General features: G+C 43.7%; 1 protein-coding gene across 2 annotated transcripts in view; it reads left to right on the plus strand.

The window, feature by feature from the left end:
- FAM135B (family with sequence similarity 135 member B) overlaps positions 1 to 17,167 on the plus strand; it is a 219,691-nt gene that overhangs the window by 94,098 nt on the left and 108,426 nt on the right. The window contains exons 2-3 of one of the 2 annotated variants that reach the window (XR_008702017.1): positions 11,550 to 11,629; positions 13,086 to 13,703. Coding sequence is in view for 1 of the 2 variants with exons in the window: in XM_055545713.1 (XP_055401688.1) it covers positions 11,550 to 11,629 (80 nt within the window). In the remaining variant the exon portion in view is untranslated. Of the gene's footprint in view, positions 1 to 11,549; positions 11,630 to 13,085; positions 13,704 to 17,167 lie in introns of those variants that run through there. The other variant, XM_055545713.1, reaches the window with a different exon arrangement.

Genomic DNA, 17,167 nt, shown 5'->3' on the forward strand with positions numbered 1-17,167 from the left:
TCCTTTATTCTTACTATGATATTGTGGTGGTTGTTAATATGTGCAGAGTATCCAAAGCTACAATAAGATAATTTAGTCATATCTGTGTATAGGGCCTTATCAGTTAAGATATGAATATATATCCTAGAATTAAATTGTATGCAAATATATTGGTAGGGTGGGTTGGACAGTGGGCCAGAAGGAGCAGTCTCTTGTTCTAGCATGGTGTTGGCATGGTTTCTGCAAACCAACTTGGTGGTCTTGGGATTGTTTTCTCTTTTGATGCATGTGCTTCTCAATGGCAGCATCTAGATAAGTCACGATTCTTTTAATAATTACAATTATAATTTTAAATAAAAGGAGTTGGTGCTTCCCATGTCTTATGCACTGTGCCATGCGCTCTCCCTATAGGGCCCCATTTGTTCTTCACAACCATTAATTTTTAAGATGAGGAAACCAGTGCTCAGAGAGGTCAGATGAATTGCTGAAGGTCACTCATAAGAGATGAGCCAGTGTTGAACACCTGCCCTGTGAGGTACAAGCTCCAGGGTTCCATCCCATGCCTCTGACCTCTCTATACAAAAGACCTGTGAGTTGTGTTTGCTTTCCAACCCTGCCCCTATCCGCATACAGCTTGGAGCTTGTAGCTGGGTCGGGTCTCACCCATCAGAAAAATTCTCTCTGCAGAGACCCTCACCCCAGTGTGATACCGCACAGCAGATTTTTTGGTCTGAGGTTTTAAATTACCCCTGTCATTTCAAGCTGCAGGAGAAGCTTGCAGGCCTGCTTCCACCCAATGTCAGTTAATCAAGCAACACAAATGTGAAGAAAATCAAACACGGCCTCCAGTCAAAAAGGAGGAGAGCCTGCTGCCCTAGGTGTCAGGCATCCCATCCTATCCTGGCTCTTGAGAAGGCGCCTTCATTTTACCTGCACAGGGTGCTTTTCTGGGTGACGTAAAGACTGGCACCAACAACACCGGCACATGGCCACTCATGCAGATTAGAAACCCCATCTGGGCTGACTCATTAGGTGGGAACAACAGGTCCAGCAGCCAGTGTGAACACAAACGGCGCAGGGAGATGCCAGGATGGGGAGGCACATCTCAGTGCTCCAGCAGGCGCACAACCTCGTTTTTTACAGAAGCATTTCCAACGAGGCTCCTGGTGTTGCAGCTTTGTGTTCCTTTAAGTGGCCTGCTTTTATGAACACAGGCATTTGTTTGTGAACCTGTTGGGGTTGATATGTAAAAGTAACAATAGCAAAAATAATACTCATCATTTTTTGCAGCCCAGGGTTGCTCTTGGATTTTATTTTTATCAGTGTCAACTCCAGAAGGGAACTGATACGTCCCTTGGTAAATGAGAAAACTGAAGTTCAGAGAGTTTAAATTGTCTTAAGTCACACAAAAGCATCATGGCTGTTGTTATTGCTGTTTTAGTTTAGTTTTTTTTTTGTTTTGTTTTTTGGCCATGCTGTGAGACCCGTGGGATCTCAGTTCCCCGACCGGGGATCGAACCCATACCCCCTTGCATTGGGATTATGGATTCTGAGACAGTTCACAGTGTGAGTACCACACACAGACCCTCTGGATCAACAAGGAGGAAAAGGATAAAGGAATGAGGAGGGTCCTCAACGTAAACATTAGTGGAATCTGACTGAATTGTTATAATCATTGTTTGACCATGTAGAAATATCTAGATAAGTTTTGCTGAAATAGTAAAGTGAACTTTTCTTCAAGAAGTATCATTTGTTACTGGGCCAAATGGCTTGTAGTCCTGTCATGGTGGGTGGATACTGTCAGAATAGATGAATCAGTCTATGAGTGTGAGGTGAAACTATATCGGTCATTCTCCTGGGTCTTTGTTATGGTTAATTTTTCAGAACACTGAGCCTCTATTTACCGGCAGGCCTTTGCTGGTTTCCCTGCTATGCCAGGGAGTTTCACCCGAAAGCCAGCAGGTCTTCCTCTTTGCTTTTAATTTGCCATAAACGGAATTTTACTTTATTTTATTTTTTGACTTAAAAAGAAATTTTAATAGTTGCATATAAAAACATAAAAGTTGAAAAGACAGTCAAAAACAGTATGTCCTTCAGCTCAGTTCAGTCGCTCAGTTGTGTCCGACTCTTTCCGGCCCCATGGACCACAGCACACCAGCCCTCCCTGTCCATCACCAACCCCTGGAGTCCACCCAAACCCATGTCCATCGAGTCGGTGATGCCATCCAACCATCTCATCCTCTGTCATTCCCTTCTCCTGCCTTCAATCTTTCCCAGCATCAGGGTCTTTACTCACATCAGGTGGCCAAATAATTTGAGCTTCAGCTTCAGCATCAGTCCTTCCAATGAATATTCAGGACTGATTTCCTTTAGGATGGACTGGTTGGATCTCCTTGCAGTCCAAGGGACTGTCAAGAATCTTCTTCAACACCACAGTTCAAAAGCATCATCAATTCGTTGGCACTCAGCTTTCTTTATAGTCCAAATCTCCCATCCATACATGACTATTGGAAAAACCATAGCTTTCACTAGATGGACTTTTGTCAGCAAAGTAATGTCTCTGCTTTTCAATATGCTGTCTAGGTTGGTCATAGCTTTTCTTCCAAAGAGTAGGCATCTTTCAATTTCATGGCTGCAATCACCATCTGCAGTGATTTTGGAGCCCAAGAAAATTAAGTCTCTCACTTTTTCCATTGTTTCCCCATCTATTTGTAATGAAGTGATGGGACCAGATGCCATGATCCTCATTTTTTGAATGTTGAGTTTTAAGCTGGCTTTTTCACTCTCCTCTTTCACTTTCATCAAGAGGCTCTTTAGTTCTTTTTCCCTTTCTGCCATAAGGGTGGTGTCATCTGCATATCTGAGGTTATTGATATTTCTCCCAGCAATCTTGATTCCAGCTTGTGCTCATCCAGCCCAGCATTTCGCATGATGTGCTCTGCATGTAAGTTAAAGAAGCAGGGTGACAATATACAACCTTGACGTACTCCTTTCCCGATTGGGAGCCAGTCTGTTTTCCTTCAATCTCACAACTTTTAATTATGTCTGATGTTCAGGCCCTCCACTTTGAAGTTTTTGCATGACCAGTAACAGGCAGAGTTTCAGAGTTCACGCTCTTAACCACTGTGCTATATTGACTCTGAAGACTCAAAGAAAGATGCTTCTTTTTGCAGCCATATGAACAAAGCCATATCAGAATAGAGAATTCCATCTTGTGTCTCCCACTTGTATTATGAAGTACTCTGTGCCGCAGGCATCTCTGAACCTTGTACCCCTAGACCCTCACCTTTCCCCAGCTCCACCCCAGCTATGAGGTTGGAGGATAGAGCGGGATCGTGTTTGGGGAGGATGTGTGTTTCACACCCGTCTTAGGTAACAGTAACACCAGTATTCTGTCTTTAATGGAATGTGGGGTTTAGAATCACCCAGGGCTTTACAGGCGCTGCCCTGATCACATCTCATGACAGTTCTCTGTCATTAGCGGTGTCATTGCCCACAAGGAAAGAAGCTCAGAAAAGGAAAGGAAAAGGAAAAGGAAAGTTATTATCTCAAGTTTGTCTGCTTGGCTCTGGAACATTCTGGCTCCAGAGTCTTGGTGTTGACCTTTCCGCAAACACAGTGATTTGTATTTTAAGTCATGTCAGACGTCCCTGGGTCAGAAAGGTGGTTTCATAATACTTCTGGTATGCAAGTGGTTATGACAAAATACCATAGACCTCTGTATTCCCGTTATAGAATAGTATTTCTACTTTGTATTTATTTTTATGTGGCCCATTTTTAAAGCCTTTATTGAATTTGGTTCAGTATTGCTTCAGTTTTATGCTTTGATTTTCTGGCCATGAAACACTGGAGCTTAGCTCCCTGACCAGGGATTGAACCTGCACTCCCTGCATTGGAAAATGAAGTCTCAATCATTGGACTGCCAGGAAAGTCCCTATTTCTAGTTCTGTTAATATTAGAAGAATCACACGTGGGTTCTGAGCCACTCACCCAGGGGTAGATGTTGGGGTTGGATTGTATATCCTTGTGGTTTATTGAGGGAATCTAAATGTGGTTTATTGAAGGAATGAATGAATTCATTCATTCATTCGCGCATTCCTCTGGCACTGAATGAAAGTCAGCTCTGTGTCAACACCATGTTGTTGGAAAGAGAAGAATAGGGTGTGGCTTGTCTCCCCCAGAAGCTGGATATTTCTAATCAACTAATAACCGATGTTTATGAGATGTTTTTCTTCCCTTTGTATGGTGCTCTTAGTAAGAGCTCTAAGAAACACAGAAGCAAAAAGCAGCATTCATATTCTGACTGCATTTTTGAGAAAACAGACGAAAAATACATTAGTGATCAGAATAAGTGGGGTTAGGCTTCTGGGGAAAAATGGACAATGGGGAAATTTAAGTGAACTTGGGTTCAGGATGGGGAACACATGTATACCTGTGGCGGATTCATTTTGATATTTGACAAAACTAATACAATTATGTAAAGTTTAAAAATAAAATAAAATTAAAAAAATAAAAGAAAAACTGTAAATATATAGATAAACTTAAATAAACAATGGTATATAAAGCAAAAAAAAAAAAAAAAAAAGAATGTTAAAGCACCGGGCTTTGCTTCCACCACAAATAAGAACTTAAATTTTAGTCAAATGGTCAAAGGTTCATATAGTCAAAGCTATGGTCTTTCCAGTAGTCATATATGAATGTGAGAGTTGGACCATACAGAAGGCTGAGCACTGAAGAATTGATGCTTTTGAACTGTGGTGCTAGAGAAGATTCTTGAGAGTCCCTTGGGCAGTAAGGAGATCAAACCAGTCAGTCCTAAAGGAAATCAACCCTGAGTATTCCTTGGAAAGACTGATGCTGAAGCTCCAATACTTTGGCCACCTCATGGGAAGAGGTGACACATTGGAAAAGACCCTGATGCTGGGAAAGATTGAGGGCAGGAGGAGAAGGGGGTGACATGAAATGGTTGGATGGCATCATGGACTCAATGGACATGAGTTTGAGCAAACTCCAGGAGACAGTGAAGGACAGAGAAGCCTGGTGTGCTGCAGTCCATGGGGTCATAAAGAGTAGGACATGGCTGAGCGACTAAACACCCATCACCTGTGTTTTAATCCCCACTAAATCTTGCCATTAACTAGCCGTGTGCCTGTAGGAGAATTATGTAATCTTTCTGAGTTGCAGTTTGTATATTGTTAACATAGAGATAACCTTTACTGTCTATTTGTTTTGTCATGAGGAGGGGATTTGAAAGCCTGTACACATTAATTTATTATTGCTATAATACATCACCATAAACTTGGTGACTTAACACAATGCAAACTTAATATCTAGCAATTCTGGAGGACAGAAGTCTGAAATGAGTCTCTCTGGGCTAAAATAAGAATGTTGGCAGGACTGTGGTCCTTTGTGGAGTCTCTAGGGCAGGTTCTCTGAACCTATCTTTTCCAGCTCCTGTAGGCTGTCCACATTCCTTGGCTGCTGGCCCCTTATTCTTCGCAGCCAGCATGGGTGATAACCTTTCTCACACTGCATTCTTCTGTCACTCGCTCCTCTTTCACTGAAAAGAAGCCTGGTGAATGCTTTGGACACACCCAGGTAATCCAGAATAATCTCCTGATTTTTTAAAAACTTATTAAAACTTTATTGATTCACTTATTGGCATTTTTTTAACTTTCAAACACCATATTGGAAAAAATCAATGAGGATACTCCCATTAAAAATGTGTTGTACGTTTTTCCTTTGTTAAGTAGTCCTCAAAATAGTAGTTTTTATAGGTTATATAATGTGTCATCATAGGATTTTATTTAACCATTTCTTTGTTGTTCTGATTTTTCACTATTATAAAAATCACACACACATTTTTAAAGTTAGATTCCTAGGGACTTCCTGGTGGTCTAGTGGTTAGGACTCCGTGCTTCCACTGCAGGAGATACAGGTTTGATCTCTGGTGGGGAGCTAAGATCCTGCATGCTGTGCAGTGCAGCCAAAAAATAAAAATAAAATTAGATTCCTATTGAACTATTGCGTCAAGGAAAATAAAAATGTTTGATATTCTTGCCAAATTGCTTTCCAGAAAGGCTATCATGATTTTTCCATTCTACCAACAGTGTACAAAAGTACAGCTCTCATTATACTTAAAATACTTTTTTTTCTTTGATTAGCAACTGTAATTCCACCTGCAACCTTAATTCTTCTTCAAAGGTTCTGAAGATCAGGATGCAGCGATCTTTGGAGGGACATTATCCTACCTGCCACATTACGTAAGGGGCACAGTTCAGCGTCACTTCTGCAGGTGGAAGCCGATAAAGGATGCCTGGCCCTTTGCAAATCTAGACTATTCAAATACACCGGCACGTAGTCTGAAGGTTTTCGCTTGCTGGTCTTAGCTTCTCCATTCCTTCTGACTGGTACTTACCCCCATCCCCTCCTACTGCTTGCTCATTGCCGGGGATCGGTGCTAACTACTCCCTGCTTCATGGGACTGGTACTTACCCCCATCCTCTCCTACTGCTTGTTCATTGCCCGGGGATCGGTGCTAACTACTCCCTGCTTCATGGGACTGGTACTTACCCCCATCCTCTCCTACTGCTTGTTCATTGCCGGGGATCGGTGCTAACTACTCCCTGCTTCATGGGACTGGTACTTACCCCCATCGTCACCTACTGCTTGTTCATTGCCCGGGGATCGGTGCTAACGACTCTCTGCTTCATGGGACTGGTACTTACCCCCATCCTCTCCTACTACTTGCTCATTGCCTGGGATCGGTGCTAACTACTCCCTGCTTCATGGGTCTTCCTTGAGTCACCACAACTGGAAGAAGGTGACTCTAAAATGGTTAAAGTGTATCTATTGGAAGCAATAAGGTCTAGGAGATGCACCAACATTATTTACTGAATATGTGAACTAGGATAGATGCCTTCATTTCTAGCTTTAGTTTTCTAATCTTGAAGATGGAAGTCACAGGAAGTGCATCAAAGATTTCCTGAAAGAATCAAACAAAATCATCTATGTCATAGATGTCATGGTATATGAGTTTATGGCCTGACAGAAACTTATTTTCAGAAAAAAGATAATTGCTAAAGGGATTGAAACATTCTGTGTAATCAAGACACAAGCCAAATGGGCCAACTTAATTGAAACCTGTTTCTTTCAACATATGCCTATAAAGCATCTGAAGTTCAAGATGACTAGTTCCTGGAAATAATTTCAGTACCCTTAGTGCTTTTAAGGAGCAACAATTCAGATAACAAAAGATAATGCTTCCAAGTTGATAACAAAAGAATTATAATTTGTGCAACAAAATATGACTCCTATCAGATATAATAGGCAAAAACAAATGACTGTTGTTTCTCAAGTTAGAACCTCATTGCTTTTTGCTAACTTAACTACTTTAGCTAAGTAGTTTGAGTCCTCCAAAACTCAGTGTCTTCTTTGGTTGACATTTGAGATAATGCTTTCTTTTACAAAGACTTTATTGCTTAGTCGCTAAGTCCTGTGTGACTTTTTTGCAATCCTATGGACTGTAGCCCACCAGGCTTCTCTGTTCATGGGATTTCCCAGACAAGAATACTGGAGTGGGTTGCCATTTCCTCCTCCAGGGGATCTTCCCAACCCAAGGATCAAACTTACATCTCCTCCATTGACAGGTGGATTCTTTACCACTGAGCCACCAGGGAAGCCCTATGAAGCCTTTGTGGAGGACCAAACAAGAATGCATACATGAGATTTCCTAGGACAAGCCCTAGCACAGAGATGCTTAATAAAGCTTGAGCATTATCGTAACTGCTCTGAGCATAATCCAACAGAAAAGCAATGCATAGCCTCTGGCAATAATTGACCTATTTTATATTTGGAGAGGAAACCATTTGAATATTACAACTGCTGCTGGTGGTGGTGGTAGGATTTGTGCCTCTTCCTTTGATGATGAAATTATTAAAATGCATTGGTCTTTTATTATAGAAACACTAAAAGTGACATCTTGTATTTGTATAAATCAGAGTTTGCCAATTGCTGGCCCATGGAGATTCAGCCTGCAAGTGTATTTTATCTTGTCAGCACAGGGCTTTATTGTTAACACGGTGGCTGCCGTTGCTGCTGCTAATTGTTTTTGCTGTTGCTCTTGGCGTTGTCATTGATTTATGAACCAACATTCAAAAATTTCAAAATGGTTTATTAAAAATCTGAATTACTGTCTTCCCTGGAAAAATAAAATGGTCTAGCCTTACACAGCCAGCATTTCTGCACAGTGGTCATTAACTATTGCTAAGTAGCAACTGTCTGCTGTAGACAGTGCAAGAACCTTCCCCTCTGCTTGTCTCCCTGACTCAGATGCTTCCTCTCTGGGTTTCATGATGGTGGTAAAAGATCCTAGCAGAAACACAGGGTTATGTTCCTGACAGCCTCTGGTCATGTTCTCATCACCTGATCAATATATAGCTTGTTTAGGCGTGTTTCTGTTTATAGGTGTATGTGGAAACACCTAAAATAAGTGTGTATATATATGTGCCTTTACATGGGCTTCCCTGGTAGCTCAGCTGTTAAAGAATCCACCTGAAATGCAGGAGAGCCCAGTTCAATTCCTGGGTCAGGCAGTTCCCCTGGAGGAGGGATGGGCTACCTACTCCAGTATTCTTGTGCTTCCCTGGTGGCTCAGAAGGTAAAGAATTCACTTGCAATGCAGAAGACCTGAGTTCGATCCCTGGATTGGAAAGATTGCCTGGAGGAGGGTATGACAACCCACTTCAGTATTATTGCCTGGAGAATCCCTATGGACAGAGGAGCCTGGTGGGCTGCAGTCCATGGGTTCGCAAAGAGTCGGACATGACTGAACGACTAAGCACAGTGTAGCATATATACATATATTCATATATATGTATCTGTCTATACAAATATATTCATCTGATTCATACATTGAACTCATGGCTAACAGCGGTGTAACTCATTCCTGAATGAAGCCTACCTAAACACCCTGTTTTCTGTGTCAGGCACATCACAGGCTTCTTGCTTTTAGGGACACTAGACAGCACTTAAGCTCTACACTCAGAGGCCACTTTAAATATCAAAATAAAAGCTCCAACCAAAAACGTCTGCTTTCTCGAGACACAGGACCAGGAAGGAAGCAGCTGCAGTTCATTCAGTCACTCAGTCACATCTGACTCTTTGCAACCCCATGGACTGCAGCACACCAGGCCTCCCTGTCCATCACCAACTCCCGGAGTTTACTCAAACTCATGTCCATTGAGTTGGTGATGCCATCCAACCATCTCATCCTCTGTGGTCCCCTTCTCTTCCTGCCTTTAATCTTTCCCAGCAGCAGGGTCTTTTCCAATGAGTCTGTTCTTCACATCAGGTGGCCAAAATATTGGAGTTTCAGCTTCAGCATCAGTCCTTCCAATGAATATTCAGGACTGATTTCCTTTAGGATGGACTGGTTGGATCTCCTTGCAGTCCAAGGGACCCTCAAGAGCCTTCTCCAACACCACAGTTCAAAAGCATCAATTCTTCGGTGCTCAGCTTTCTTTATAGTCCAACTCTCACATCCATACATGACTATTGGAAAAACCATAGCTTTGACTAGACGGTCCTTTGTTGACAAAGTAATGTCTCTGTTTTTAAATAGGAAGCAGCCTAGCAAGACAGAAAAGTTTTGACAATAGTAGTTCTGTACTAGCCAAGCAGCATAGGAAAAACTGTGGCTTGACCTCCAGCCACACCAGCAAAGGCCATGTGGATCCTAGATGTCCACCGTTGCCAGGCTGTAACAGGCACCTTCCCCACTCTCCCCCAGCAAGAGAAGGTCTCAAGTAGAGAGCTAGGTTTTCACTACCAGCGGGCAGTGATGAGAACTAGAACTCCACCTGGCCTGGTTTAAACACAGACCATATGGGGAGTCTTGACCTGTAGCCCCACACAGCAGTCAGAGGTCACCCAGGAGATCCTCGACAAAGTTTCAAAAGTAATTCTATAAAGCCTTTCCAATAAATAGTCCTGAAGCAACTGGACACCCATAGGCCCCAATAAGACAAAACAGAAACTTAACTTATCTCATTCCTCATGTAAAAATGACCTCAAAGTGGATCATAGACCTCAATTAAAAATAGAAAGCTTTTAGGATAACAAAATAGAGGAGTTTTGGGATCTAGAACTAAGCAGAGTTTTTAAACCTGACACAAAACACGTTACCCATAAAAAAAAGGTGAATTCAGCTTCCTCGAGATTAAAAACTGTTGTTCTTTAAATGTGCTATAGAGAGGAATAACAGATGAACTACAGTGAGAAGTTTGTGAGGCAAAAGAATAGCCAGAAAACCCACCACCATGTCTTTCCTTGGACCTTGAGGTCCCTAGACTGTTTGCTTTCTTCTTCACATTTGAGAACCTCCTTTTGTTTCTTTTTCTGTACACTGTGTAGAACTTTTGGCTATGGTTAGTGAGAATGGGGAAAAATATGTCTACTCCATATTTCCTGGAAGCAGAAGTTATGACAGATCTTTTTCTTTCTTTCTTTTGGGGCTACCCTGGTGGCTCAGGGGGTAAAGAATCTGCCTGCAATGCAGGAGACCTCATTTTACAGATACAAACAGCTCAGAGAAGGTGTGTGATGTCCTCAGAGTCACCCAGTTCTCACGTGATGTCACCCAAGCCACACGAGCGCAGTGCCTGTGTTCTCTGCTCTCAGTCTCCTTGGATCACCGTATACCCATGAACGCGTCAACAGGGACCTTCTCTGACTGTAATCACAGTGCAACGGACTCAGTCGCAGAATAGCTCCCAGCTGTGAGTTCAGTGAGCCATGGGAAACTGATGTGTGTTCATGGTCTATTTTACTTCTATTTCAGTTTGCTTCATTCAAAGTCTTTTACCCAATGGGTTTGAAAACAGTGGAAGGGGAGGACAATGATGAGGCCAGACGTGTTCTTGCAAATGAAAGGATCGTTAATTGCGAGGTGCAGAACTTCCAAACATGGTTCTGCACCTGTGGCAGAAGAGGACAAATAAGAGTCTCCTGACAGCATGGGAACCTGCTCGACATTCTGCAACGACCGGATCTAGAAATGGGGGTGACGTGATAAAACCCAGAGCGTAGAAATACACTGGTGACATTGTTTGGTGATACCCCCAGGATTGGCAGCTCAGCTGCTGTGTTTCTAAAGGAAATATTTGTGTTGCAATGTGATAGCAGTTCAGTTCGTGTATGGATTGTCCATCATGCGCTCAAATCCTATTTTATGTAAAATGGACTTTTTCACCTAAAGAAAAGCCATCTCTCAAAACGTACCTGTGGCATATGACTTTTCGCTCCCTTGTTCCTATGTCTATTACCACAACCTTTTCTGTGTCTCGTAGGATCCTCAGATGTACTCAACTTCCTGTCTCCATCTTGGCCCATCTCATCCCTCCCTGACAGTGCTGGCGAAATAAATCTCTCTCTGATGCTAGACGATCATGCATGCCATCCAGAAACTAGCCTGTTGCCTACAGTCTTTAGGATTAAGTCTAGGTGTTTTTAGAAGCAGGCAATAATAAGAAGTCCGATATTCAGCAGCCTGTCCTCTGTTCTTTTCTTAGGTATTATCAGATCCGAGTGACCTTGAAGGTGTCCTCAAGAATCCCCCACAGACTGAGCGCCTCCATCGTTGGGCAGACAGGTGAGCAGGAGGATAACAGTGGGGCACTTGCTGCCCACTGGTAAGCCTTCCTTTATCACTGTAAACCAGGGCTTAGCAGGGCACATAGAGGCACTCAGTGAACCATTGCTGATTGTTGAATAAGTGGATTTTGGAAACGTAGACCCACTGTTGCTTTGGCCCTGTGTTATTGCAAAGGGGACCTGGCTAAAAGAAAACAAAAAACTCTCCTAGGAGCAGCTGGTATCTGAGGATAATCCTGGCTGTGAGTGCATGCTCAGTTGCTCAGGTGTGTCTGACTCTTTGTGACTCCATGGACCATAGCCTGCCAGGCTCCTCTGACCATGGAATGTTCTGAGCAAGAATACTGGAGTGGGTTACCATTTCCTCCTCCAGGGGATCTTCCTGACCCAGGGATCGAACCCAAGTCTCTTGGGTCTCCTGCACTGGCAGGTCGACTGTACCACTGAGACACCTGGGAAGCCCCAAACCTGGCTGTAGAGGTTGGCTAAAATCAAATCAGGGAGGAAGAGGATGGGAAATGGCATCTAGCTGGTAGGTAAGAAGCCTGTTATCAAAGAGGAGTTAATAATCAGCTCGGTATATGGGACTGAGTCAGTAGGCAGGTGTGGTAGCACTTTCTATGCACAATAAGAAGTCAAAGGCAATCCTCCTTGGGAAGAAGGATTGCCAAGGACAATCCAGGTTCTAACCTTGGAGCATTAGTAAGGTATCCCAGGCGATCAGCAAGTTCAATGTGATAGCGTTGAGTCAGAAATACAGAACTTATTACATAAAAAGTAAAGCTAGGCATCATTATATTCTGGCAGAAGTATTTGCATTAGTAAGTTTGGGAGAATGTATAGATCAACCAGACCTTAAGAAGAAGGAGACATACTTTGGAATGGAAGAGAGAGAAGGTAAGGAGACAAAAAGACAGAACCGTGTAAAAGCTGCTTGACTTTCACTCTACAAGGTAGCCAAGAATATTGTAGAAATCAAATTTAGTAAGGTCAAGAGTTCTGGTCATTCATAGCTACATTTCCAAAAATTGATTTTGGGTTGCCTTGGCAATTATATTACCCCGTTGTTGGCAGTGATATGGCGAGTAGAGTTGTAGCAGTTGAATGACTGCAAAGTTAGTGCAGATGTGGTGGTCTGTTTAGCTCCTTCTTGGGGGAGGTATGGGAGATGCAGGGTAGAGGGAGCTTACGTGGACCATGCAAGGGACAAGCCAGGGAGGCCGATAGTTTATGGGCAACAGGCTGGCTGGGGCCTGTGATCCAGAAGGAGAATGACCCTGGAGACCGCTAGCTTCTCCCCTGACTCTGCATAGAGTTAAGCGGTAAGTAGTAGTCAAGGCCCCACATGTCCAAGGAGGTCCTTCTCCTCCACTGTTCACTCCTCCTTTCTCCAGGGAATGTCAGGCATCCGAGACTGGAGGTCACCCCCTCGCCTATGTCCTGTGCTCATTCAGGTGCCTGCGGGTTCCCCCTGTGCTGCCAGCTGTATCGTGCCTCCTCCCACCCCAGCTTCTGCCAGAAGAAGGTTCGCGGAGTTGACTGAGGAAGCAGGACGCTTGAACCCTGATGCTGCATGAACTAGTCATGTGATCCCAGGCCTTGACAATTTGAGCTTCATTTCCTCACCTGAAACATGAGGATAAATATCCATCCTCTGTAGGGCTTTGTCTTACACATTATATGTCTGTTTTTGTTTGTTTGGGGCCTGTCTTTTCTTCTTGGTGAGCCTGGCCAGAGGATTGTGCATTTTGCTTACCCTTTCAAAGAACCAGATCTTGGTCTTACTGATTTTTAAAAAAAATCTCTATTTTATTTATTTCCTCTCTGATCTTTATTATCTACTTTCTTCTGCTAACTTTTGGTTTTCTTCATTCTTCTTTTTCTAATTCTTTTAGGTGGTGGGTTAGGTTGTTTGAGATCTTTCTTTTTTCTTAAATAAAGCCTATATTGCTATGAATGTCCCTCTAAGAACTGCTTTTGCTGCATCCCATTGATTTTGTATGGTTGTGTATCTTAGAGATTATTAATGTAAAGGGCACTTTACATGTTATAGAGGTTATTAAAGGAAATGTCCCAGGTCAGAAACAGAACCTTTTTCAAAAGTTTTTAAAATTATTTTTAAATTTTTTTGGAAAATTATTATTAATTGCAGGATAATTGCTTTAAAATAGAAATAGTGAGGCAGAATTCAGGAGTGGTACAGGCCGCACATTCCAAAATTTCCAGGTTCAATTCCTGCTTTTGACACTTCTCAGCCTTCTGGATCTAGAACAGTTATTTCAACTGTATGATTTCTTGGATTCTTCATCTATAAAGTTGGGCTGGTAGAAGGTCCCTACCTCATAGGTTTGTGTTAAGGTTTGAATGAATTATGCAAGGAAAGGACTAGAATGGTCCTGACCCATAGTAAGCTCACAGTAACCACCAGCAAGAGTCAGTGACGCTATTACACGTTCAGCAGTTGCTTACTTAGTAGCATCTGCCACAAGTTGGTGTTGTGGAAAGCATCCCTGGGGATGAGGAGATGCTTTCCTGCTCTGGAGGCACCCAGTCTTCATGGGGAGACAGAAGTGTCAACAGTAATTAATACAGAAGAGGTGGAGGCTGAGATGAGATTTTTGTCTCCCAAGGCACAGCCAGATGACACAAAAGCACTGCTGCGGCTGCTGCTAAGTCGCTTCAGTCGTGTCCGACTCTGTGCGACCCCATAGACGGCAGCCCACCAGGCTCCCCCATCCCTGGGATTCTCTACGCAAGAACACTGGAGTGGGTTGCCATTTCCTTCTCCAATGCATGCAAGTGAAAAGTGAAAGTGAAGTCACTCGGTTTTGTCCGACTCTTCGTGACCCCATGGACTGCAGCCCACCAGGCTCCTCCGTCCATGGGATTTTCCAGGCAAGAGTACTGGAAACTAAAGCACTAGGAAGCCATAAACCCAGTGCTGTTCACACAGAGGATGTTGCCGCATAAATTAAGGGGCAGAATTATGCATTCTTGTTCTCTTTGAAAATATGTTCCTTCTCTGGTAGCCATATGATATGAAATGTGCTTTAATTATGCAGGTTTAGATTTAGATTCTGCTTCTCTGGATGGGACTTACTTTCTCATTGGGTTTTCCAAGGTCGGTGTTTATGATTTCATTTTGTGAATAAGAAAAAATAGTAACTTCCCCTGGGAAATGTAGTCATAATTGATATACTACAATGTTTCTTTTCTTAATACTTTTTAAAAAGATGACTTGGGAAAAGTTGCTCAGGTAAATGGATGGCTCCTTCTTGTCTGAGTTAGCAACATATCTTGTGGAATAGACTAGGACAGTCTCTGAGCTTGCACCGGGTAAGAGTTATCCTCCCCAGGCCTTCTAGAAAGACCCCCACATTACAGTAGGGACACGTGTGTAAAGAGGTGAACACACCCCAACAGCGACAGAGCATTCCTCTGTTCACGGCACTGGGTGCAGGGCATCAGGGGAGCTTGTTTTCCGTGGATGTGGACGTGTGGATGGTTTGGGCTTAGTGGTCAGTACGATTCTAAAGGCCACTGCATCTTGGTCATCACCAGAAATACAAAAGTAAAAATTGTAGGTGATCCTCTAATGCTTCACGGAAGCCAGGATGGCTCTAGCTCTTCCAAAACTTTTCAGTATCCTCCTATAAGCCAAAATCCTAAGCGTTGAGAGATACAGAGATGAATGATGGTGAATAAAAACATGAGGGTTACAGTATTCTAGGAAGAGAAACCAGAAGTAAGAATTTTTTTTTAATGTGATTCTGCTTGATTTGAAGGCTTGCATTTTGTGGGTTTCACAGATTTGTTTTCTCAGTTCAGGGTTACAGGTAATTGTCTGTGAATGAATGTTATGTATACTTACCCTTGGCTGTTTCCTTTCACCCAAGTGAAGCTATTTAATAGGTTTTGCAACCCTTCCTACCTGGAGATGTCAAAAAATATTATTTTCTCTTAGGGGGATGATCAGTTAAGTCATATATGGGGGAGGGACACTGCTTAAACTTACTGAGGCTGTGTTAAGTGGTTCGGCACAAACAGACATCTGCTAGTCACTGCTCATCAAAGCAAGAGAAAGGATGAGCAGTAAATTGTGGAAGCGTGAAAAAATTGCCATGATTAGTTTTAGTAATGTTTTGAGAGGTAATTTACATTTTCATTAAGTGAAAGCTTTTAAGAGTTTCACCATGTAAGGGGTGGGGAGAGACATTTATTCTTCAAATGAATCAAACTAATTTCTTTTCAGGGCCCATTAAAGTGCAGCTAAATATCAAATATGCCTGTTTTCATGGAGAGTATTAATCAGGTAAAAACGCCCCCACTGCTAGGCTCTGAGTGCCCTCCTGGGGTTGGAGGAGAGCACTGCTCAAGAAGGACGTGTCTGGAGGAGTCCAGACCTAAAGGATGTTGGCACCTCTGCTCCTCACAAAAGTCATCTCTGAAACTCTGAAGCCAGGGCCCCTCACCTTGGACTCCCAGTGTAGACCGTGAATCTGTTCTGCCAGCTGGTTCAGTGATCAGCTCCCTGGGGGTCCAAGCCAGAATTGTTGTCCATCTTTGTCCTTGAGATCAAATCTTAAAGTCTGCTCAACCTCCAAGGTCCCTCTTTGGGAAGATTCCTTCAGTCTCTTATACCCTGGTTCATCCCTCTCTGCTTCGACTTGATGGGCTTCCCAGGTAGCTCAGTGATAAGGAATCCGCCTGTCAGTGTGGGAGGTGCGGATTTGATCCCTGGGTCAGGGAGATCCCCTGGAGGAGGAAAGGGCAACCCCCTCCATTATTCTTGCTTGGAAAATTTAATGCACTGAGGGGCTTGGGCTGCAGTCTATAGGGGTTGCAAAGTTGGACACAACTGAGCCACTGAACACACACACACACACACACACACACACACGCTGCTTTTAATGCCTGTCCCTTTCTTCCTCACCATCCACCCCTCTAGCCCACTGAGCTGGCAGAAAGGATTTGTGTTGGTTCTCTGCGGTGATCCCTGTCCCTGTGAGAATCACTCATTCCCTGTCTGAGCATCCTCACTGCCTGTACACACGCGGCATGTGTCCCTCCCTGTCTCGTGCAATTCCCCCGCTCCTTTGCTCTCGGGACCTGCATCTGGGACTCTGCGTTGGAGGACCCAGGCCCAGGCTCCTGTCTGAGATCTGAACTTGCCTGGGAGTTTGAAGCCCAACGTCCCCCATCCCCACCCCTAGCCCTTGCCACGAGCCTGTGATTATCAGAGCACGTGTGTGGAGGTGTGCTCCCGTTGGGAGAAGGTACAGGCTGAGATGTAGTCCCCTCTTCAGAGTCCCCTGCAGGAGCAGGCTGGCGCTCGCTTTGTGGGGACCTTTGCTGAGATGCGCCTCTGCCTGCCTTCCCCGCTTTCCCTGCCCTGGGTCCCTGCTTCCCCAGTCTCATGGGACACACGTGTGCTAAACCTCCTGCGCACAGGTCCTCATCTCTGCATCTGCTCTTCATCATCTGTCCCCTGAAACCACTAGAAGTGGTAACAGCCGCTCCTTATCACATGGGAGGC

The sequence above is a fragment of the Bubalus kerabau genome, chromosome 14, assembly GCF_029407905.1.
Source record: "Bubalus kerabau isolate K-KA32 ecotype Philippines breed swamp buffalo chromosome 14, PCC_UOA_SB_1v2, whole genome shotgun sequence".
NCBI classification, from domain to species: Eukaryota; Metazoa; Chordata; class Mammalia; order Artiodactyla; family Bovidae; genus Bubalus; species Bubalus kerabau.